This window comes from Carassius auratus, chromosome 49 (assembly GCF_003368295.1).
Source record: "Carassius auratus strain Wakin chromosome 49, ASM336829v1, whole genome shotgun sequence".
NCBI classification, from domain to species: Eukaryota; Metazoa; Chordata; class Actinopteri; order Cypriniformes; family Cyprinidae; genus Carassius; species Carassius auratus.
The window spans coordinates 13,022,919-13,048,412 of record NC_039291.1 but is presented as its reverse complement, the minus strand read 5'-3'; the positions used below and the strand labels follow the sequence as shown (position 1 = coordinate 13,048,412).

Here is a 25,494-nt window from a genome sequence, read left to right as displayed (position 1 = left end):
TTTATTTTGTTAAAATATATTATTTATATCTATATATACACACTTTTTTGACAAGAAATTACACACATTTTTCACAGGTAAGACAGGGGAACCTGGTCAGGCATAACAATTATAAGCTTATCTCCATGGCGAGAATGAATGACAGCAATAATAATGTACAATAACAACTTTCTCTAATCATAGTAACAACAACATATCATACTTAAGGAGTGAAAATGCATCTCACCAGAATTGAAGCTAATATCGGGGTTTTGATAATCCACCAGAATAGGTCGGAATTTTCAATTATATCCCAGCATCTGGGAAAATGGCAAATAAATGTCATGTATACATTATTGCTTGCAATGACTATTTGTCTTGATTTATTTTGTAAATTTTACCCGACGTCATTGAAGTAAGCCTTGGCAAAGCTCCAAGCCATGATGAAAATCGTTGGGCCTCCTGTAGTAAGGTGAAAAGAGAGTGTATTTCAGTCAATACATCAGCGGATGCCTCTGTATATGGCTTAATAACTTAATCATTATGTCAAAGGTTAACAAAAGAAGGTTAATAAAGAAACAGATGCACATAAATACTATGACGCCTACCCCAACCAATCAGAATGTACCACCAGAAGTACTTCCTCTCTGAGAAGAAGGAGACGGCCAACAGAGCATGAAGATACAGACCTTCCACTAGCAGCCAGAAGAAGCTTGCCATAATGCAATACTGGAAAAAGACAATCACAGCTTTGCAGCCAACCTGAAAATCAGAGAAAGAAGATATGAAAATGCCTTTGAGAAGGCTTTCCCACCCTTGAGTTTTCTGCAGAAATTCTAACACCAAGAACAATATTCTAATATAAATATATTAGATATATAATAATGTATCTTGATAAAACTTATTTATTTATTTTTTAACTGTTAGGAATCAACATAAATATATATCAGTCTGTGTGTAATGAATGAATATCATATACAAGTTTCACTTTTTGAATGGAATTAGTGAAATAAATCAACTTTTTGATGATATTCTAATTATATGACCAGCACCTGTACATTGAATAGTTTTAATGTAGAATTTTAATTCTCACATTACAAACCACTGTAGGTAATTTCGCATATGTCATGTATTGCCTAGCTAGTGCTTGCCTTGTTTGACTTCCAACATAGCAATTTAAGCACTGGTAATAAACTTTCATGAAAGCAGCTGTTTTATTTGGATAGAACCTGTGGGAGGTAGAGAGGAGTTTGTTGAGTGTGGACAGTGAGACATGGCAGGCAGAGAACTATAGACAAATAACTGAGACGAACACACAGCAATGAAATCAGACAGGAGGGTGTAAGTGGCTGAAGGTGAAAAAGAAAAACAGAGCCATGAAAATGCCATGTCCTCCTGCTCAAAAGCAGAATAAATGAATGACTACTAAACTGTATCTTCAATACAAACAAAACCATCATGCTGAGGCCTGTAGATGTGGTGCTGCACAACAGTTTGAACACAATTAAAGATCTGTGATGTTCATATTAATAAAGCTTCAATATAGGGATGGATGATCACTAGTTTGAAACTAGGGATACAAAGAAGGTGAGAAGGATTTTTTTTTTTTTTAAAGCAAATAAAAACAAATATTCAGTTACTCATAAGAAAGCTAAAATGTTAATTTCTCATTCATTGCAATGTAAATACACTATTGTTCACAAGTTTCAGGGTCAGAAAGACTTTTTTAATTAAGCATCACCAATTTTGCAATCACAAGAATAAATTACATCTTAATTTAAGTACATCTTACAATAATAAACAAGCAAATAAAATATTGACATTTTGTAAATCGGACATCTTTTTTACCACAGCTTATAAATTAGTCTGTGCACATAAATATAGTCACATCCTGTGCGGTGAACGGTACTTAAAATCAGCTGTTGAAAGTTTGGTGGAGCCTAATTGTACAGAACTTGCTAAAGATGAATAAATCGAGAAGTTGTTTTGACACCCACTTTGAATTTGGAAGTATGTAGTTTTGCACATAAGAATAAAACTCTGTTTTTCTAAAAATACTTCTTCGAGCTCCATGATCTGAGGATCAAAGATTCTCAAGATTTACACATCTAAAACTTCATTCCTCTGTGCAACATGAGAGTGCATGCCTTACAGGCAGGAGGAAAGAATTGGGTGGATGAAGCAATCGACAGTTTAGACAGAAGAAGGCTCTGAATGATGCTTTCTGCTTTCGGCGTGTAAAATAAGGCAGTGCAGGATGAATGGATCTGGCTCATAGTTCTAATACGCACAAATCATCCCAAATTACTCTGAGAGCCGCAGCCTCTAGCTCAGGGCACGAAATCCCTGATATAGACAGAAAGCTTTTGCTGCAGGCTCGGCCACACAAATGGCTAACAAACACCTTCTGCAGGCGTACCTCTCAACAGCCTTTTATCATGCATTTATTATATATCATAAAACCACGGCAACTAATTCTTTTTATAAAGCTGTTTTCTGGCAATCAGTCATTCTGTCTTTTCCCATGAGCCTACTGTTATTTAAAGGTGAGAGTAACGTTAATAAGGCAGCTTGACACATAACTTAGCTGTGAATATAACCTGATTCCACAGGAGATTACTAATATTTCACATGCAAATTAAGTCTTTAAAAGAGAATGATGTAAAACTTTTAAGGGGCACTTTTTAACAACGTAGTTCTTCATAAGAATGTAAGGATTTTAATTTAATGGCTCTGTAAGGAGTGAAAGGAGACCTGGGTTCAAATCTAAAACAAACTGAACTGTCAGCTTTATATCTTCCAATTGTGATTTAATAGCTCGCAATGTGACTTAACATCTCTTAATCTACTTTATTTCAGCAACAACAAAATTATATCTCATTATTTTAAAATTATTTGTATGAAAGCCTGCTTCATCTTCAGAATAATAATAATAAAAAATAATAAAAAATCAACGTAATTGTGGCTTTCTATCTTTCATTTGTGACTTTACATAACACAATGTGATGTATGTCGTAATAACAACTATATTAGACTTTATATCCCTCAGACATGACTTTTAAATCTCACAATGTGACTTTCTATCTTCCAACTGTGACTTTTTATATCTCGTAATCACAACTTTATTTCACATTACTGTGGTTTTATTAATCTCAATGTGACATTATCTTGTAAGAACAACTTTATTTCACATAATTGTGACTTTAAATCTCACAATGTGCCTTTATGTCTTCCAACTGAGACTTTATCCTCCAGTTTCATAGGCAAGGCTTAAGCCTAGTCCCAGACTAAAATGGATGTCTGGGCTGTTTTAACTGACTGATCTTAAAATATATCAGATTCATTGTTTTGTCTCAAGATGTACACCAGTAATGTTTTTACCTAGGGCATACTTTTAAAAACGTAAAAACGAAGATTGAAGATTTTCTCTGAAATAAATAAATAAATGAATACAAATCACAGACCTAAAAAATGTTGTGGGAGCCGTTAAAAAGAATCAAGAAGATCATATAATGGAACCATATCAATAAGACAAGGCTTCCCTTTTCAACTGAACTTGTGTTCTGCAGGAGAAACCTGTTGCTTGCCTATTACAGTATCTAGCTCGCCTGGTTTACAATTCTTGAACGCTTGCTTGTAATTTTTGCAAGAGAAATAAAGCCACAATATGTACTTCAAACATATATTTCACATTGTCGCTTCATACCTCACAATGCTGACATCATGTCTATGAATTATTCTCATAGTTGCATTACGGTTTATCACAATGTGACTCTTCTTTATTGGTAACTTAATTTTCTACTCCAAGGTGGAAAAAGCTTTCATATACATTTTCATTTGACATTTTGTCAAATGGAATAGATAGACAGATAGTTCTATGAGTCTGGAGCAACAAATTTTCAGCAAATGACCCTAATAGGAGTTTTACATTCAGACATGTGCATCATTTGTGCCACAGTGTTTCAGACCTTTTTATACCAACAAAAATCACTGTAAAAAGTCAATTTTAAAGATTTACATAATCTTTTCAAAAGTTGCATTTAAAATCCATCTTGTTTAAAATTCGAAAGAGTCAAAACCTCAGACTGAAAGAACATTACACACTTCTGAAGATCCCACAGACGGCCTTGATCTATTGAAAATTCCTGCTCAAAGTGCAGACATTGAGAGACGCCAGATCTGAACACTGGACACGTGTTATAGCACACTCACTCCATACTCTGTGATAAGAAGCCATGTTTTCATCTTTGTCAAGTTCAATCAGTCGTCATCTTAACAGCTGGGTCATCTCAGAAAATTACCGGCAGTCAGACGATGCTTTCTAAATACTGTGAAACTGACAGTGTTGTGCCTGAACGATAGTTCATGAACTCGTTCATATTTTGGGCGAACGTGAACTGAACGTGCTTTTTACTGCCTGATGAATGTTACTGTCAACTCATTCATTCTGGTGTCTGTGAACGGCACTCTCTCTCAGGTTAACTTCGTTCAATAGGGTGCCAGATTTCTATAGAGTCTTCCAGGCGAAAACCCGGCTAAAACACACCATAAACGGGTCTTAAAATATAGCGGAAAAACACCCAATCTGGCAACACCACCAGTGTCGCACTGCCGTCCGCTGCATGCGTGACAGCAGCATGTAGCAAGAAGGCGTATGATCATTTAAAAGAATTTTATGATGTTTATGACAAGGTCGGTGAGAATGGGAGACAAAGCATTAAAGCAACAATGGGGAAATGCTGTCCCCCCAATGCTAATGTAAACCCTGCTTGGATAAGGATTCAAAATTGGATATGAAGATGAAATCTGACGCATAGCTTCATTGTTAAAACTGATAAAATAATTGCTGTCTCTTATTCTATATGGGCTGTGGCAATAATTTTGAAAAATAATAGCTCGCAGCAACGTATGGAAAAAAAGAACTATGAACTAGTTCATTTTTGGAACTTGGTGAACTTAGTTCAAAATTTTGTAGTTTGAACTATGAACTGAACTAGTTGATTTTAAAATTTGTGTATTGAACTTTGAACTAGTTCATGTAAAAAGTGAACTTTCCCAACACTGGAAACTGATTCCTTTTATTTTAATAGAGACACTAGTAAGCCAGACACAAGTGTCAAAAAATGACCCGAAGTTCACATCATTTTGTAATGTTGTGAAATAAAATTCTGTGAAGTTGAGCTAGCTTAAAGGGCTACAACAATAACAGTGGGAGTACATGCCATCCAGAAACAGAAGCAGTGGTTCAAACAGAGGTCACTCACAGCAGCAAGTGTGAAGTTATGCTCATGGATGTTTAGTAGCAGACATAACAGTCTAGAGGCCCAAGACCCGTGAGTAAGAAAAAATGTAAACGTGATCAGCTGGGATAGACTTTATTTACTAACATTGCTAGATAATGACTTGGTTCGCTGCGTGTGGATGTCACATGGTTTGCTAATTTAAACTATTACAGACTCCTGGGGGACTTATTAGAAAATAAATAAACAGATTGCACAATAATGAACTTACAGAGGCAGTGGAGCAGTTGTCAGACTCTTGAATAACATCGTAGAGCACCGCATCTTTGACGAAGACGGCGATGGCTTTCAGAATGAAGGACACAAACAGATGCATGTGGATGTAGTTCCGCGTGCAGTGGAGTTTCCTGAGGGGATACAAGGAATACAATCAGTCACGCTCACAGACTGAATATTAAATATGTTAAGCCTGATTGAGAAGTCCCTTCCCTCTAATTACACCCTGTCCTTGGAACTAATAATAGAAAAAAATGACAGCTAATTACACTACAAATGAAATCCTAATTGAGCTTTCTGGTCCGTGTAAGGGGTTCGTTCAACAGATAATTTGTTGCATTATGTTGTAGTCCATTTCACACACACAAACATGGGAATTCATAAAATCTGATTTAAAATTCAAGGTCCTGTTTGTTTAATGTCCAACATACTCATTTAATATTTTCAAGCTGAGCACATTGCATCTACCATGTGGAAAAAAGAAAGTCATGCAGGATTGGGAGCAACGTGAGAGTAAGTGCATAATGGCATCATTTTCATTTTATGGGTGAACTGTTCTTTTGAGAACACATCCAGAGCCGCTTTAACCAAAACAGGCGTTTTTTTTAAACAGAGAGAGAGACTCGGATATCCCAGAACACCCTGAACATTATGTCTTTTGTTTATAATGTCCATAACTCACGCTAGTAAATCAGCAGACACTTTGTTTAAACACTGGTTTCACTTTGCGCTCTGGGGATGTTTTACAGTAATACTCTCAAATACATCTACAAAGTTGTTATGCTGTAGGAATTGTGAGTTACAGCAAGACAATACAAAATGATCACAAAAAATGTGTTGTTGGGACTACATTTTTGCAGAACTTTGTGCAGATAAGGCTTGTTGCCTTTCGGAAATAATTTAAATAAATAAAGCCACTATTAGTCTAAAAGAAATACAGTTATGACTAAAACTTACATTTGCATTCAAAAGTTTGGGGTCTTTAATGTTTAAAAAAAAATCATTACAATTTAGAAGAACTGTTTTCTACTTTAATATATTTTATGTTATTTAATAATATAATTTATTCCTGTAATGGCAAAGCTGAATTTTCAGCATCATTACTTCTGTCTTCAGTGTCACATTATCCTTCAGAAATCATTCTAATATGCTGATTTGGTGCTGGTTGTAAACAGTTGTTCAGCACTTGTGGAAACTTTTCTTCAGAATTCTTTGATAAGTCTAACAGAACAGCCTTTATTTTAATTATCTGAATTATTGATACAAATTTTTAAAAAATACTAATAATTTTAATGACCCCAATATTTTGTATAAAATAAAAAGTGTCAAGTTAAATACATGATGGTTTTGCATTTTGTCTTTACATACAAGATTATATAAGCCAGTTCCTCTTTATGAAAATCATGTTAATATAATTTACATGAATGCATGTAATGAAGACCTGTTATCAATAAAGAGTTTTTCAATAGCTCATTATGAAGTCTTTCTTTTGTCTACCAATTGCATCACTACAGACACTAGAAGAGAGCCATACTGGATGATGACATCACTGAATCATCAATGAACTAACTTTAACTTGAAAAATGACTATTTGTTATTATATATCAGCTTTGTTATAGTTATGTGGTCAGTAAGACGAATTCTAAACCATGTGTGGAAAAGTTACTTCATTACTTCAGAAATCAATGTTTTGTTTAGATACTGTGGCAAAAGCCGGCTGAAATGGGCCAAAAACATTATACAATACAGCAGGCAAAATCTAACGTGATTGAATCAGTGTTGTTACTAAAACTATAAAGAAAACAAATAAATCTAAATTTTGATGTAAAATGTTTTAAAAAAGTATTACAATTATTAACTGAAATAAAACTAATAAAACTAAAATGCTAAACTAATTTAAAACTATTCAGAATAGAAAAAAACCAAACCCAAGTAAAAATGTCAAAAGAACATTTATTCATAAAACAATATTCATAAAAACTCAAATTAAAATAACCCTAACCCTAAAATCTAAAAATAACATCTAATTAAAACTATGAATACAAACAATAATAGTATATAAATAACACTAAAAATGTTGGATTGATGGCATTACCAGTGTTTATATCCAGCATTGTTTTGAGCATACAGTTTATTTCATATAAAAAATTTTTTTTAAAAAAAACATAAAAAGAAATACTATCATTGTTTGTTTAAACAAATGTTCTGAATTCAAAACAAATCACCAAACCGATCTTGTTTGTAAGTGCATTACTGTAGATTTTTGCTTGCCAGGTCTTAATTATTCAACAGCATGTCAAGGATATATGTTACGTCCCCAAAATGCCTAAGGGCATAAGGGAACACAACATAACATAATATAGATAATTCCCGGATTAGTTAACCCTGTTAACGTGTTTAAAGTGCTGGTGCAAAAGGACACAAGAGCAAAAACAGGGTTTAAATCATGAAAATACATATATTTATTCATAGCACCAACATGCAAAAAGGAGAGATAAAACCGTGCCCAGGGAGTAGGAACCTGAGCGGGGCTAAATTATAGAAATAAACAAAACAAAACCCACTATCTAACTACATCCCCACTAAACTACTACAACAAGAAAATAAAACAAAAACAAAGTCGAAGGCACTCAGCACGCCCTGCCTAACCTACATTACGTGAAAACCTAAACATACAATAGTAGCACTCGCTCCTTACCTGATGTATTAACACGGGTTTCCCTATGTGTTGGATAAATGGAAATCATGTGACATACTTTCCTACTCACTACTTCCTGGCCAGTTATAAAGCAATGTACAAAAAAAAAAAAACGTAAGAACTCAAGTTCAACGTAAACCAAAAGTAACAACCACTAATAGAAACAAACGGAACTCAGAACATAACAGTAAATAACCAAACAAACAGAAAAACAAAGAAGGCACGCCAACGTGTGACCCCAAAATGAAAACCAACAAAGCTCCTTCTCTCTCTCTATTGCTTCCGGTCTACATCCGTCTTTTATAGTAAGGATCCCCATTCAGGTGTATGTCGTAATGATGATGGGTAGCCAGCAGCACCGCACTGAAAGGTGATAGCGGAGAGAGTGACATCAAAAACAACAACAAAACACCATATCCTCGGAGCATGTAACAACTAGTAAAAAAAAATAATAATAATAAAATTATAGCCTGAATGCTCTGTAAGTCACTTTTGCTAAAAGTGTCTGCTAAATGCATAAATGTAATTTAAAAGGATGCTTTATATAAAGCTAACATTTGATTGGACCCATTTACAAATAGGTTTTATTCAAGCTTTTGGAGTTTTATGTAAATATTACATTTTAGTTTTTACTAACGGACTATAATTTAAAAATTAGTTAAAGTGTGTTTCCTTTAACCTAGCACTCATGCAAAAGTATGCTGCCTCGGTTTTTTTATTTCACATGCTGTGATCTGACACTATCAGCATGGTCTTACAGGCCAATGTTGCATCGCTAGTGCATGGCCATTTGGACAGATTTGAACACTACAAAAATTTGACCAAGACTGGTACAATTTAATTAGACCACATTAATTTGACTGTTTTCACCAAGCAAAGACAACTGGTGACCCAGGTCATTCAGCAGAGTGGGAGCAAGTGTTCAAACCGGCAATAATAACAGCCTGAGGTGTGATCAGGTCTTCAGTCCCTGTCAGTCAAATCTCACATCAGACTGATATCCTATCGGTTAAGACTGCTTAAGCCTGCAGCTCGAGTGCAGATAGTGTTAACAGACAGGATTAGGACTGATTACATTGCTGGAGAGCTGAACATGAGCAGCTTTATCGAGGAATAGTGCTGCACTGCCATACTGGTGACACACATGAACCTTATTACTGATGGAAATGACAGCACTGAGGTGGGATGGGATTGAGCTTAGAGTAGTAATCATAAGTATCACATTTGTGCCCTTGAGCAAAGCACTTAACCCTAGAATGCTCCAGGGAGGATTTACGCTGTGAAAGTTTACAGCAAAACTTATGCACTTTTATAGGTCATCCTCTTAAACATTTGGTAAATAAGTTAAATACTGCAGTGTAAGATGAGGAAAGATGACAATGTGGATGATGATGCATCAGCCAATTGCTGTTATAGGGAAAAAACTGAAACATTTGCTAATTTATTTGTCATGGAATAAAATGTAAAATTATTCTGTGCTGTTTATGGATGACCAACTCACCACAAGGATCTAATTTTATCTTTTTACTTCAAAATAAAAAACTATTATTTTCACTCCACAAAAAGGCATACTGATGTGTCCACTAATTCCTCTCTATCACACACACAAACAAACTCATATTATACAATACACTGTAATACACTGTCAGATTTAACAGAGATTAAAAAAATAGATCAGTTAGCAATTGTTCTGCATTCAAATAAATAAATAAATCCACAGATTTTGTTTGTAAGTGAATTACTGTAGTTTTTTACTTGCTGAGTCTTAATTATTCAACAGCATGTCAAGGATGATTTCTATAAAGCTCCAACTTGATTGAACACATTTACATTAAAATACAGCTTTTGAAGTTTTATATAAAGTGCAATACTCACTGCATAACATTGGAGTTTTCCTTAACTGACTTATTTTTTTTTTTGTTTGTTTAAAGGTCAAATCCTTACCATGAATGTTCATAGCCAGATGAAAATTATAAAATAAAAAATAGCAGCCATCCATCAAAAGTCATGAGATTAGATATTTTAAGAAAAAAAATAAAAATAAGGTGAGGGGTCATTTTGGCCCGGGGGCATCTTACCTAATTTTACCCTATTAATATTGCATTTATTATGGGTGATTATGAGTAAGCTACATCCATAGCAGTTATTATAATGAACATCTCACAGGAATGTGCCATGTCAAAACCAGAACTACCAGAAGAGCACCATAAGTCTGTTGCACAAATGTATGCAGTGTGTGTATGCATAAATCATATTGCCCAAACCATCTGAATGCAAACTTAATCTGAGCCATTTTAGCCACTTAAGGGGGTTTTAAACCATGTTTATGGTTCAAAATATCACTACTGGGTTTATATGTGAGCACTAATGCACGTTGGAATGATTCTCTGATGGTGGGGAGTCTTGTTTGGCCAGGATGAAATGTGTGAGTTGGAATATATATGTAAGAAAGAACATTTTCTCTGTCATTAGCAGACAGTTTTGCCCCTGGTGAGCTAGATCAGTTACTGTGGTGTCAAAACGCATGCATGTTGTTTGCTCTTTAATCTTCTACAACTTTAGTGATTCAGTGACTCGCTCCACGACTCCTCATGGTGAAACTGGGGTTGGCTACAATCACGCATGAAGCACTGTGTTCTGTGTTTAAAGCCTGTTAACCGTTAGCTTAATCAATATGAAATTCTTCAATGTGAAACATTAGTAGGACTCCAACTGAGCCCAGTATTTGAGAGCAAAAAAAATAAAATAATAATAATTAGTAAAATATATATATATATATTGTCTAGAAAGATTCAAATGAATTCTTGTAAAAAAATTAATTAGTATTTGAAATATATATTTAAAATATTAATATTGTAAAAGTATACATTTTAATAGCTACAACTGTGTTCCAAGCTACATTTAAATCTCACTATTAAAAAATAGAATAATAAAAAGAGAGAGAGAGAAAGAGAACCTTGTACCTTGTTTTTGTACCCGGTTCTTCGACCTCATTCATTTGATTTGTATAAAAATAAGCAGATGTAATTACTTCACCCTCAGCTTATTTTAAAGAACTGTCAGTTAGGCAGGAAGTAATTTTCCTTAGAAATAATTGCTTTGGAGAGGGCTTTAAAACTAGTTAAAGCAAGTACGACAGCATAAACATGACACATCTAGAGAAATGCAAAACTATTTTTGCAAAAGAACTTAATTCACCCCTGCACCAGTAAATACATGTTAGCATTCAGTTTTTAAGATTTCTTACCTGGACATACAAAGTATTACAATGGCAGTGGTGAGAGAAATGAGAGAAACACTGTGCCCGATGGTGTAGCCGATCTTCACCGACCTAAAGAAACTATCCTGCGGAAGAAAAGAAAGAATACAGTCTTGAATCTACTGTTGGTTTGTTTGTTTGAAAGAAGAAATTAATACTTTTATTGAGCAAGGGCACATTACATTGAAAAAATATTTACCATGTTACAAAAGACTAAATATTTAAAATAAATCCTGTTCTTTTAAGCTTTCTATTCGTAATGTTTCTCTAGCAGCAAATCAGCATATTTGAATAAGTACTGAATGATTATATATTTTTGATCTAATAAATGCAGCCTAGGTGAGTAAAGAAGACTTTTTATTAAAACATAAACAATTTTGGTAGCACTTTATTTTACAGTACGTGTACTTACATGTACTTATAGTGTACTTACAGTGTATTTATCTAAGAAAGTTCTGGTAGTACAAGGTAACTACATGGGGTAGGGTTAGGTTTAGGGGTAGGTTCAGGGTTAGTACCTAGTTATTACTGAGTTATTGTAATTACTATAATAAGTACATAGTTTGTACATGGGGAACAGGACTGTAAAATAAAGTCCTACCAAAATTTTTTACAGACTCCAAACTTTTATACAGTGTAATTGGTTATGGTATCATGTTTTTTAAACATCATTAAACATGGATTATAGCAAACCATTCTATTAAAAGCAAGAAATCTAAATTATTTTGCTTTATGTGTAAATCTACATGATTTTAACACCATACTGCTCTCAGTATGTATGATGACAGTGGGGTCAAGCATCAGACACGAATCAACAAAAACATAAAATTCCTTTTAAGTCCCATGCCCACATATTCCTAGTGGTTCAGAAGACCGTGCGTGCTGATTACCCATCCTGTTGATGTGAACACATGCTGGGAAAGCTTTCATTAAAGGGCAAAGGTCATTTGTTCTTCACTTAACTACACTCTGCTCAAAAGATCAAGGTGTTTCAATGTTATATAATACTGCTTCAGTGATGGATTATTAGTATGTTTACAAATGCATCCAAAGCCTGACATGATGTGCAACGCTAAATAAAGGAACTGTTATGTTTGGACTTGTTAGTTTGCACTAGGCAATAAAAGGCTGGCTGGAAAAGGAGGCTGAAAGGTTGACTGAAAAAGGGTAAATATTAAAGCTTGGGTTTTTTGGGTGAGGAACACTCAATATAACATGAGAATGATCGCTTTCTGTGGGCTAAAAGTTCAATACGTCAAGAGTTAAGAGCATTTCAGTGTTGTATAATGCCAGTGGAGTAGAAAACACTAGTTTTACATAACTTTAAGATATTTTGCATGCATGACGCTCTCTCAACCACCTTAGAGATGGTAAAGTACACTGAAGAAACTGCTATTTTATATGTGAAGGGACACATAAAGTATTCTGGGAATGTCAATTCATGGATTTCACCATAAATTAACAGTATAAAATGTCCAATTAGATTCATTACTCTATAGTGAAGGAACTCTTAACCAAATAACAGGTTGTCACAATAGCATTTTACAGTCTTTTGCCATTAAAATTACAAGTACGCTCATTTTAATAGTGTAATTTGTACTTACATCGTCAACAGTGCCATTCAGATTGTAGCCACAATACACTGCGATTTCCATTGGGTCCATCTCGGTCCAGCCATCAGCAGTGCAGGTCTTTGAGAGGTTACCTGTGGGAGAAATTTAAAGGTCATTAACCTCCAAATACACATGCTGGCTGCTCTGTTTAGAAGCTGCATCTGTTTATTACACTCTTGACTTTGACCGCAGTGAGCCCCGATAGCTGGTGTCCTGGAGAGTGTCCAAACTATTAAAGTCAAACAGCTTTCTGAACTAAAGTAGAGAAATATGGTCCATGTCATCCCTCTCACTGAGGTGTTTCTTGGCCCTTCTCAATGCACAATGTCCCACTGAATGCAAAACTCCGATCAATACACAAAGAGGCCCAACAGAGGACTGTGGCTTACTGAGCGTATTGCTTTTATCAATGCTGTATACAAATATGAACAATTAATTATTGAGATGCTTGAAGGAGAAAAACTAAATTTTTCGGGTCATAGGATTTGTGTTGAGGAAGCTAAAAAAGTAGTGTTGAAACAATTTTCACTCAGAAATTGCTTGCAAAAGTACAGTTAAAAAGGCATTATTAACAATTTATTCCTATTAAAAACTTTTATGCAAATAACACATTGAATTAAACATTAACGTTTGAACTAGAAAAACTGAAATAATATTTTCTTGTAAACATACTCCAAGTATCTTCAAAAATATATTTTGAAGTGTACTTTGAAACTGTAATTACTATTTGAATGAGTTAAAATACAGTATAATACTGGCTGAAAAGGTTAGCAACACTGCAAGAGATGAACAAAATTAATTAGGTACATTCAAGGTTTACTTTGGGCATAGTTTTTATAAAAACAAAAGCAAATTATAAATGTTTTGTAATTAAATGTTTTGCTGTCACAAAAAAGCTTTGCAATAGAACAAAACATAATTTATGTAATCAAATCTAAATCAGTACATATCGGTATTTAAATTAGTGAATCCCCGATCTACATAAATGTGTCTATGTTCGCACAAATCATTCGTGAGCCAACTTCATTTAAAGAAGAAGTGAGTGTATTTTTATGAATCTTTGCATACTGCCTTTCCTAATAATTGTGGTAATTAGCAAGTTTCACGATGAATGCGACTAAAGTAAACATTCCCTCAAAGAGCAGCTCTTAATAGAGGGGCGGGGTCAGCAGAGCTCATTAACATTTAAAGAAAAATGCTACAAAACTTTTTTACAGGGTAAAAAAAAGAAGGTGTTTTTCTAAAATACCACTGAGAAATTTTAACCAAACTATGTTACAGACTATTCATTAATGCCCTAAAACATCATATCAACTTGTGGGAAATGGGAATCCTATGACCCGTTTAAACCTTATCAAAAATACCTGAGCATGCTAATCAGTGTCTTCAGGATCATTAGAAAATCACAAGTAGGTGAGTTTGATCAGAGTTGGAGCTGAAGCTAGCTTGTTACTGGAAAAGCTATAGTACGTATTACTGTTACACTAATGAAAATGAAGTTGAGACTTTAGAATTATACCACAATCTGACTTCTCCACAAACCTTTTGTATAAGGGGGACATTCAAGGACTAGGTGTAGGTATCCCAAAAGGATGATTCATTAAGAGACAGCATTGTCTTACTGTCCACATAGTTTGAAAAATAAGATGTATACTTCAGAAGAAGGACATTTAGTTCCTCTTCAGTGCATTCATAGTGGGTCCCATCTTACAATGCCTTGTATTGATCCGAAACTAACCAATCAATTTCACTCAGGCTTGAATTATAGGTGAATGAGTTCTTGTGTGGTTTCTCTTCAGTGTGCTTGTTATGTGACACTGAAAGAAGCTGTTTCATAACATTACAAATTAACACTGAATAGAGTTATGCAACAGTGTTTTCAAAAGGAAACACAGAACACACTTTCAAAACACAAACAAAAAAATTTACTTTCCAAAGGAACAAATGCCACCAGAAACAACTTAAATGCTACATATCTACGCACAAAGACCACCTGTGCCTGCCCTGACAGGAAGTGACCTCCACCTATATAACATTAATGTCTGCTGCTGAATGACTCGTAATGCAGGTACCCATTTTCCAAAAGTTTTTTGGCCAATAACAGGAATTTTTTTATTTTTTCCATACTAATATCTTAATGCAAGTACTAAATCACACTTTAAATGTTAATAAGGTCTGCTTTACTATCTACTTGTTAAAAATTTATTGCCATTGTTTTGTCTAGTTTTGGCCTAAGACTCTCCCTGGGAAGAACAGAATGTTTCAGAATTGGGAAAAAACTCAAATAAAATAAAAATAAATAAATAAAAAGCTGGTTTCATACTTGGAAAACATATGCAAAACTTAAAAAATAAAAAATAAAAAGTTTTATTTAAAAAAATAAAATAAAAAAAAATATTATCTCCCCTATAATAATACATTAAAACTGCAGTCATTGTCCCTTTTTTGACAAGAAATGCATTTAAGACACTGAACTGCCATATCTCTTTATAACCACATCAAACAGGAGACTTTTCAGACATGTACTTCAATATCTTCTCAGCACCAGGCACAAGTCAAACAAGCACAGAAGTGAAGGACCATGCGCCAAATGAGCTTCAGTAGAACAACAGTGAACTGCGGTCTGGTTAGAAGTTGTTCGGCTATATACAAACAAAGCTTTTAAGGGTTTGGCACAACAAAGGGGTAAGTGATTAATGACAAAATTGTAATTTTGGGGTGGAGTATCCCTTTAATAAAGATATTGAGAGTTTTATTGTTCATTTAATGTGTATTGATCTGTTCATTCATTATTTGGAAGATGCGTCATAAAAGTCAATAATGGTATGCATTAACCATCTGCAGTACAAAAGCAGCACTTGAAGTACGTGAAGGTTTCTGTGTCTTCAAGTTCACTGGCTGAATGGCTCATTAAGAAAATAGACCAAAATAAATTAACTGACTGAAAGCACAAATAAAAAATTAATCAACAGATTAATCATCTAATGCATAGATTAATTAAATGATTAATACGTTTTAACATTAACTTGTGATGAACATCAATTAAAGTGTTTCTGTTACTGACAAATATACGGTTCATTTAGCGGGCAATAAAAAGAGAATAAAACATGCAGCAGCCTGACAAATTATAGATCAGTAAAATTGAAGCTATTGTAAGATACATTATATAAATTAAAGGGGTCATTTAAGTGTTGTCACGGTTCCAAAATTTCAGTATTCGGTACCGATAACAGTGAAAATCCACGGTTCTCGGTACCAGTTTGTCCGATGACTGAAGCCTTTAAGTCTGAGGCATGACGCCTTTTCATTTAATGACTGAGGTCTGAGGATGTCCTGAAATGAACACTGTTCTCGTGTCATGGGTTTAATTGGTTTTGTCTTATCGTGCTGGGAGACGGCATCACAGTATAGTAATGGGCATAGCATTTCTGTCACACGCTTGAGGTATTCAGCCGATCACAATGCACTGGATAGCTGGCCAATCAGCATGCACCTCGCTTTTCAGAATGATGAACTTTTGTAAAAACCGATGCGTTTCAGAAAGACGGGGCATTGAGGAGCAACAATAATGTACATTATGTGGAAAATAATGTGTTTTTTTTTTTTATCTTAAACTGAATAAACACATTGCATTACACCAAATACACAACCTAATGTTCTTTCCAGCAACATCATATAATGACCCCTTTAAGGGCAATTTTAGATTACTAAAAATGGAGATAACTGCAATTGTTTTGAGATAGCTGGTGGTTCTAGCAAATTTGAGATGTTTTGTGGTCTGTAGATTATATTTTACTCTTGAAATGAAACTCAAGAGTAATAATATATTATTATAATTATTGTAATATAATATAATATAACATCATTATGTTTAACCGGAAATCGTTTTGAATAAAAGAAATAATACAAGCATAAACAGCATGCAATTAATAAATAATTTTTCTCTTTAAGAATCTTGCATGCAAAATAAAAATAATCTCAAGACAAGCTGACAGAACATTATCAGAAGACACAAGACAAAAAAAAACTAGATTTGAAGAAATTATAACATGAATATTGATAGGTATTGATATAGATATTGATTTTTGTATGATTGATTGTCTGTGAGGTATATCAAGCTTATGATATAGGATTAAGATTCTTTTTCAGTTGCTATAAAACTATCCATCCATCTAATACCTGATTCTACTCCCTGCTTGATCTGATATATTGTTGTGAAAAATACATGGATTAAAATCAGCTAAATTTAATACATTGCATTTATACAAGCATGTTAATTAAAAACCAGCACCTGAAAGCTTGTGTAAATTTATTGAAGGGGATGTTTACTCTCTGCTTTTAGTGTAAGCTTTGTTTGTCATGTAAGGTTGACGCCAACCCTCTCACATTTATCTACTGGTGCAAACACCCACATGCAATATATCCATCCTCGCGCATTATTCCTGTGGACCTCCAGCTTTGTCGTAGGCCACAGAGATCCCATGAAGCAAATCCAGAATGCCACATTAATCCTTGGTATTAAACTATGGATAGATTTGTATCATTCAGAGAGAGCATTGTATGGTGCTTGTAGGTTTTAACTGAAAATCCATCAGAAATCTGTGGGATTTAAGTAAAAGGAATTTCTCCTGAATAGTATTTAGAATATAGAAATGTATCATTTGCGACAATGCCTTCTTAAATAAACTTAACAGGATGTTCGACTATATTAAGCTTCCCAATCATAGGGAAGATTCATTTAAATAGACACTGCATAGGAATAGGAAATAAGGGCATAGGAAATAATTTATCACCTCACAGGAAGTGGAGATTAAGTCACTGGTCACTGCATATATAATATAATATAGATATAGTAAATATGATAAAAAGGACCTCTATTGACTTTACTTGCATTTACATTCACTTTAGCCTCAATAAACTCACAGTTTGCCTGTTTTTAATGGTTTGTAAGGTAGGTCTTAAGAAGGTATGGGGAAGGATTATGCAAACAAAAATATTGTCACGCAAAATAATGCATTAATATGTGCTTTATCAGTGCTGATAAGCAGCTAATATTCTAGTATTATGGATAGTATTAAATCAGTAATACTGGGGAAGTCGTGGCCTAATGGTGGCCAACAAATGTAGCCAACTGCAAATGAAACAAGCAACTTTGCTAGATGATTGAATAAGCTTACAATTTAGGTACAAAAAAAAAGAAAATAAAACAAAAAAAAACTGACACACTGTGCCCCACTAATCAAACATGTATTAATTAAGCAGACTATGAAAGTACTTTTTTATTCTTGAGAGAGAAACGCAGGTGATCAGGTGATTAAAAGTACTTATTGAAACTGAAATGTTCTATGATTAAATTGTTGTTTGAATCCCTTGTGTTTTAAGAAAGTGCTTTTTATGATGCATTTTTCATATTTTAAGATTAATTGTCTGGATCTGGGAAAAGGGCAAAATAATAAAATGTAATAAATATCAATTTATGTTTGTGTCATCAGCACTCTTTATCACTCTTTATCACTCTTTACAGACTCTTTATCTTCACAACAACTTCAAACTCATTTCTCCAATGTTCCTTTAGCCTAGAAATGTCACAAGTTTGAAAACTCTCACACAGCAGCGATTGTAAACCTCTTTGTTAAAGGAAAGACTGCATAGTCTATCCAGACTGTTAGCTAGGAACCACTATAACCACATAGTGGTCCACTTTTAACAGTTCCATGTAACTAGCTGCTGCAAGAAATGAGCAGTTGAAAAAAAAAAAAAGGAAAAAGGGCATTTCAAAGAAAAATTACAAAATCTTACATTCTCACAGCTGGTCACTCCTAAGGTGTTCAGTGTGTTCAAAAATAATTGCCTGAAATCCAGATCTCCTCAAAGCAAATGTTCTCTCTTTTTCAAACTTCACTGCAGAAACGCTTTTTATCCTCACGCACAGACAGTATTTCTATTATATGGAATACACTTTGGTTTCTATTAGATTGGACCTGATGCACATTCTGCATTATTACACATGGACATTTCTGCAAATCTACACATATCTACAACATAGAGTTGCGGTTTAAATTTACATTGGAATTCAATTCAAGTTTAAAAAAAAATGTTTATATTTATTTTGTTAAAATCCTACAGCTTTTGTTTCATGTCCATCAATTTTTAAATCCAGATTTTTACTAAAGGGAACTCAGACACGAATATGCCAAATAACGTATACAGTAGTGTAAGAAAAAGTGATGAGGACGTTGAAGATCTTTGATGAAGAATAACTTTTATTACTGAGTAGCAGTGACAAAATACATGCAGTACATTGGGTTCAACTGAGTCAGAATGAACCCAGAACATCCTAAGTTCAAAGCTTTTATACATTTTCAGTTTACTACCTTTCATGTAAATGAAGTTGCTCCTGTTGTAACAGCTGTAGTCTCTATGTTAATGAAGTTCTGAGTGACACCCCTTTGTCTGAGGTGGTTCTCAGTGTCCCAAAAAGTGACAAATAAGGGTTTATTTTAATAAACATTTTAGCATTTCCCCAAGCTAATTAATTTGCCTTGAGAAGTCTGATATCAATGAAACTACTCCAATGAGTATGTGTGAGTTTCAGATTAGCTTCTGAAAAACTTCAGACATTGAAGTGCCTCATAGCATTTGCTTTTGCATTGATGTTACAGCCCATGGCGGAGGCTGACAAAATGACAAAAGACACTCTGAAAATTTCTTCAAGAGTTACAGCTTTTTCTTAATGCCTTGGAGTTCATTAAATGTTTTTGATGATGATTTCAACTTACCCTCATGATGATCAGAGAAGTGTCTGAAGTAATTTGGACAGGGAATAACCACATGTTCCCCAACTTTGGCTGATGGCCAGCAAGCAATAATATCCCACATCCCTTTGCAGCCTGGCAAAAGAATAAAGAACAATACTTAGCATTAACTCAATATCATAATACTCAATATAATTTTTTTTACAAATTCATTACTTTATAACACTGTCTAAATATAACCGAGGTTTATTTAAAAGTAACATGAGGGTTCTAAAACTCCCTCTGTTGAACACCTGTAAGCACAATAAACTGAGATACGTGAATGTGGAAAAAGGACATATATTATGTTATTCATCCTCTCCAAGCTACAGAGGAATATTCCAGAAGCAAGTGGCGTGTTTAAAAATCCGTCTCATTCAGGCACTAGGTAAATGGATGTGAGGATGGGTCAGCACATCTAAATTTAATCGTCACAGGATTGTGGTTTAAATTGAAATCAGTTTGAAAAGTTCAGCTGTTGAAAGCTATTTATGTTTAAAAACACTGACTAGGGAACCCTGAAGGGAAAATGTACTGTAGAATGTACTGTCCTGGCTACTAATCCTGAACTAAATCCACAGTCAATGGTTGGATAAAAAAAAAATAAAAATGATACCGGTTAGCTCTACAGGTTTAGTTCAAATGTTGTTGTCAAATAGAACTGGTGTAAAAATGAAGGAAAATCCATTTTCCAAAACGGAAAACCACATTGTTTTAGAAGGCTTTAGGAAATGGTAATCTGTGTCTCAATGTTTAGATTGAGTAACTGAAGCTCATGGAAGACATGTGATTGCATCCTGATGCTCATGAAACCAGTCTTGAATGAGTTATTCAGCATTTTCACCTAAAATATAGGAGGAGAGAACTCAATAGATCTTGCACCAGTTTACAGTACACTGTATATGTTTGCATTGAAAATAACTGGTTAGTGAATGGCACCTAAACTGTAAACCAGAAATTCTGCTTTTTCAGAGTTCACATCGTATAAATTATGATGCAATTCATGTTAATTTTTAAGTCTGGATTTTTCTGCCGTGTTCAACATTAAGCCAAATAAATTCATCTTATTGATACTTTCATGTTATGTCAAGACAGAATCACACTCATTCACACATATTTATGAATCGGAATATCAGATTGTTGATGAAATGTTATGCAAGTTTGTGAATATTCTAAATAAAAAAAGGAAAACCGAAATAAAAGCGATTCATCTGCCATACTGTGTTATTATAGATGCGGTGTGTCACGTGACAAGCCTGATGCGTCACCATGGAAACTAAAATAACGGTCGTCTTAAAAAAAAATTAATCTGGGGAGACCGCTAGAATATTTTTAACTCACCACTGAAAAGGTTTAACGTATCAAAAGTTACAGTGAAAACATGTATTTATTTATTTTTTGGACATCAAAGAATCCTGAAAGAAGTCACAGCAGCACAACTGTTTTCAACATTGATAAATGGATCTTGAGCAAATCAGCATATAAGAAAGATTTTTGAAGGATCATGTGACACCAAAGACAGGAGTAATGGCTGCTGAAAATTCAGTATCAGAAAAAAAATTACATTTGAAAATATATGAAAATTAAAAACATATTTCACAGCATTATTATTATTATTATTTACTGTAGTCTTGATCAAATAAAAAAGAGATTTTTTACTAACTTTTGAACTGCTGTAAATTTCCCAAAATTCTTGCTAGTGTCTCTTCTTGCTAGTGTCTCTTCTCTAGTGTCTCTAGTGGTTGGCAGGGTGTTTATAAGTGGTGGCTAAGCTATTCTGGGTGGTTGCTGCGGAGTCTTGAAGGGTTCTTATGGAATTAAGTTGTTTTGGGTGGGTGCTAGAGAGCTGTTCTTAACTTGTAGTTTACTGATACAGTATATCTGATATAGGTTTCTGGCCTGGTCTCAATGGTCTGACCCAACCCAAACAAACAGCTGAGATACAAAAAGCCTAGTTATATCACAACAAAAGACACTGGAAAATGCAAGTAAAAATATATATATATATATATATATTTTAAATCTCAAGTCTATCCTAGAACAATACACATGGACACTACAGTACTTTCACTTCAAACAGTTGAATGAAATGCTTGTGGCCACAACAGATTCTTTCATTCATCCCACTCCTTGTCCATGATTGGGGGTCTGACTTTTACAGCTGCCTTCCACTTAAAAAAAATTGCCTTTCATGCCTGTTTGCCAGTTCACCACGTCAACCTGAAGAATGAGTCAGTGGAAGATAACCTACTTCATACCTCAAAGGAGCTTCCAGATAATTCTAGATATCTGTACAGTGCAGTGGTCTCTAAACCCTTTGCCGAAAATCCAAAATAATCAGCTAGGCTGATGAATCAGTATTTTGTCAGAACGCTTACAGTCTCATCAGCATGTCCATCTCATTAAACGAGGATGATGGTAATCAGCCTTTGAAAACAGTGCATTTTTTGTGATTTAATTGTATTGTTTATATTATAATAATATGAGTATTCAAATACCTTCTAATACATAAATATTTAAAAATATGTATAAAACCTAGCTTCCCCCATAGCGACTGAGGGATTTTACTAATCTTTATTTATTTTAAAAGATTTTTCTACAAAGTAAATATGTGTGTATGCATATGTAACAAACTTAACGTCTCTCACAAGCTCATTTGCATACGAAATTGTCAGGTGACGAATATGCATTTTGCTGGATAATAGACTATAGTATAATGCTTGCCTGTGGCATAAAATTATATTCAGCGTTTTTAACAATGTACACGATCTGCAGAGAAATCCAGAGAAAACAGAAAATCTCAGAGGATGTCAGTGACTTGCTAGATGACTAAAATGTGTTTTAAATTAACTTAAACATATTCTAGATATGAACGAAAATGTTTTTTGTTTTTGGCACTGTTTTAGCACCAACTATTAGCTCTCTGTGATCTACAGTTACATCAATGCAAAATGGTTTATTGACTGTGAAAATGGCACAGAGCAACGATATTTTGTGAATATCACCTGATGTGACGTTTCCTGCTGTTTTATTCTCGCACCTCGCTCTTGCCAGCTCAATCTCATTTACCACGTCACACATGTGAACAGCACCAACCTGCAAAAGAGACAGAGAGAGAAAGAGAACATTTCAGTTGTTCAAACACAGCAAAACCTTCAAAGCTTCAATCTCTTTCGGCTCAGTGATTCACCACAATATTATTCTTAGGATAGTACTTGAAGATGTCAGCTTTCATCTTGTAAGGCTTTCATTTCATATGCATATTTTTTGGATTGCAGCGTAAAGGGAGCTTATTTTGGCTAAATATTTACAGTGAAGGCCTACTGGGAATTAAATCATCCACTGCTTGAAAAATCTACAAACTGAACTACTTATCAGAATTTTAGCTTGCCATACACCATTCCTATTGACAATCTGACAGTCCAATGTACAACTATACGCTAGCGGCACAAAGATAAAAGACCACCATTGCACTGTGGAAATGATATCATGCCTGTAGGGGAGAAAAGGTGCGTGGGGCCAGTGAGTAATCACTGATGTCCGCTGCTGATGACAAATTCATGCTGACAGTCAGTGGCAGAGAGCCTGCGGGTCAATAAGAATGTGAAAATCCAACGAACAGCTTGAGAAGGTCAATGAAGACATGGTGCCAGGGAAGAGGGGAGTAATGGACAGGGCCGACTGAATCCCTATACCCTTACCAAAAAGTACTGTAGTATACTAGAAGTTTATTTTAAATAAGTATACTTAAGTAAAGTTAAAGTATATTTTAAGTATACTTTATGTTGTAAGGATACAGATATCAGTGTACAAGTATACTTGTTAGTTCACTATTTACATACTTCTTGGGACTAAATTGGCCCACTTTTACCGTAATTCCTCAAATAAAAGCCGGGGCCTTTATTTACCTGAACTGCAGAAGGTAACAGGCTTTATTTGAACCAGAATTTTATTAGAGGCAGTCCTTTATTTCAAATTCCATCTGTTTGATAAGTAATTGTTTTAAATAACCTGTTTTAAATTAAAAGTGATAGCGTTCCAGTGGACAGAGATCATAACATTAGCACAGAATCAGTTCAGAATCAATCACCTAAATAGGGAAAGAAAAAAATATCACTTGTGTTTTTGGGGAAATTCTGTACAAGACATTTAAAACAAAAACAAAAAAAGTCAATGTTGATTTCAGAGCTCTTTCAAATCTAGATGAATTCAACTGACCATATCACAAACAGTTTAAGTGAAAACCCACAAAAAGAACCCCACTGTTTCAAAAGATCTTGAAGAGTATCCCTGGAATGAAGTCTGCCTGCTCTGTGACACTGTCAATATCATCTAAATGATGGAGCTGCATTTTATGATAAATATTTAGAAAAAGAGCAGAAGAAATGATGCTGAAAATATAGGCACTATTTTTACTCAGTTTCAGCTGTCACTCTCCGGCACACTGGTGCATGGATAATAGGGTCAGCTCAGTGAGAGGCTGCTTCACTGCCATCATCAGTCATGCGTGCACCTATAATCCCCACCAGCACAAGATTCCATCACACTTTTCATTGCATCATCTGACCTTGTGTGACTGAAAACACTGTAAAAATAGGAGTGGAAGGGAAAAGTACACACACACATACACAAAAACCTTGGAACAACACTGTAAATGTAGTTACCTTTGGTTAATAATCGCCTTCCTAGTCTTAAATGTGCTATAGTCAAGGTTGGTAACATCATTTGTTTCCTGGAAACAAATAATAAAATGCTTGTATACATTAGAGAAGTTTCTGTGGAGCTTCTCCATCTGAGGACAAAGAAGCCCTTTAGAGGTTGCTTACAATGATTTGCCTAAATTACAATAACAGTGTGCTATTCGTCTGATTATAAATCTGCCAGATTTCTGCAAATATTTCCTCTCAGAGTTACATCAGATAATGGAGGTGAATTCCTCCTTACTCTGCATTGCCATACTCATCAGGTGCAGAAAGAGTCCACTGCGTGTTAAAATGACCCAATAAAGCCGTGGGTCAGGCATGGTGGTGATCCCTGATGCATTCCTGGCCAAGCGCAAACACTCAGCTTCACATATTTGTGTTTATGCTCAAATTATTTGCGAGAGTTCAACTATGTAAGTGGATTTGCCGCGGCAAAAACCAGCTTAGGCTGGATTTCTGTGTTTTGGAATATGATAGTGAGTCTAAGCTGGTCATTAGTTGGTCCAAGCCTTGTTTTTTTACACATTTTTTCTCAAACAGCTCATTTCCAAAAATATCAGTGCATAATCCGCCTATCATCGGATATGTCTAGCCTACACTGCTTTAAGATGATCTAGCTAGTCACCCAGCCTGGCCAAACAAGAGTTTTACTAGTTTAGTAGGTTGGCCAGTAGGTCTCAAAGCTCAAAAACCATTAAACAAAACCAACTTTGGAGGCCAGAAAACCACTTGTTTCAGTACTGTATTTTAAAATGTTTTTTTTAGCAATGGAGACAGACCTTTTTAACACTAAAGAAATCCAACTATGAAAGTGTCTATGAAGTCAACACTTCTCTTTTAGCTTTCATAAAAGAGTATATCCTTTCTAAGGATCTTAAAACAGTCTTTGTGGGTGATATTGATCTATTTATTTAATGTCAGCCGTGCTTTTC

General features: G+C 34.6%; 1 protein-coding gene across 1 annotated transcript in view; it reads right to left on the bottom strand.

The window, feature by feature from the left end:
* Window positions 1-25,494, bottom strand: part of LOC113066289 (vasoactive intestinal polypeptide receptor-like) — a 44,964-nt gene that overhangs the window by 6,986 nt on the left and 12,484 nt on the right. The window contains exons 2-9 of the mRNA XM_026238153.1: window positions 22,865-22,955; window positions 19,845-19,955; window positions 13,057-13,157; window positions 11,441-11,538; window positions 5,491-5,626; window positions 588-741; window positions 381-441; window positions 227-299 (exon numbers count right to left, since the gene is read on the bottom strand). Of these exons, the coding sequence (XP_026093938.1) occupies window positions 227-299; window positions 381-441; window positions 588-741; window positions 5,491-5,626; window positions 11,441-11,538; window positions 13,057-13,157; window positions 19,845-19,955; window positions 22,865-22,955 (825 nt within the window). The remainder of the gene's footprint in view (window positions 1-226; window positions 300-380; window positions 442-587; window positions 742-5,490; window positions 5,627-11,440; window positions 11,539-13,056; window positions 13,158-19,844; window positions 19,956-22,864; window positions 22,956-25,494) is intronic.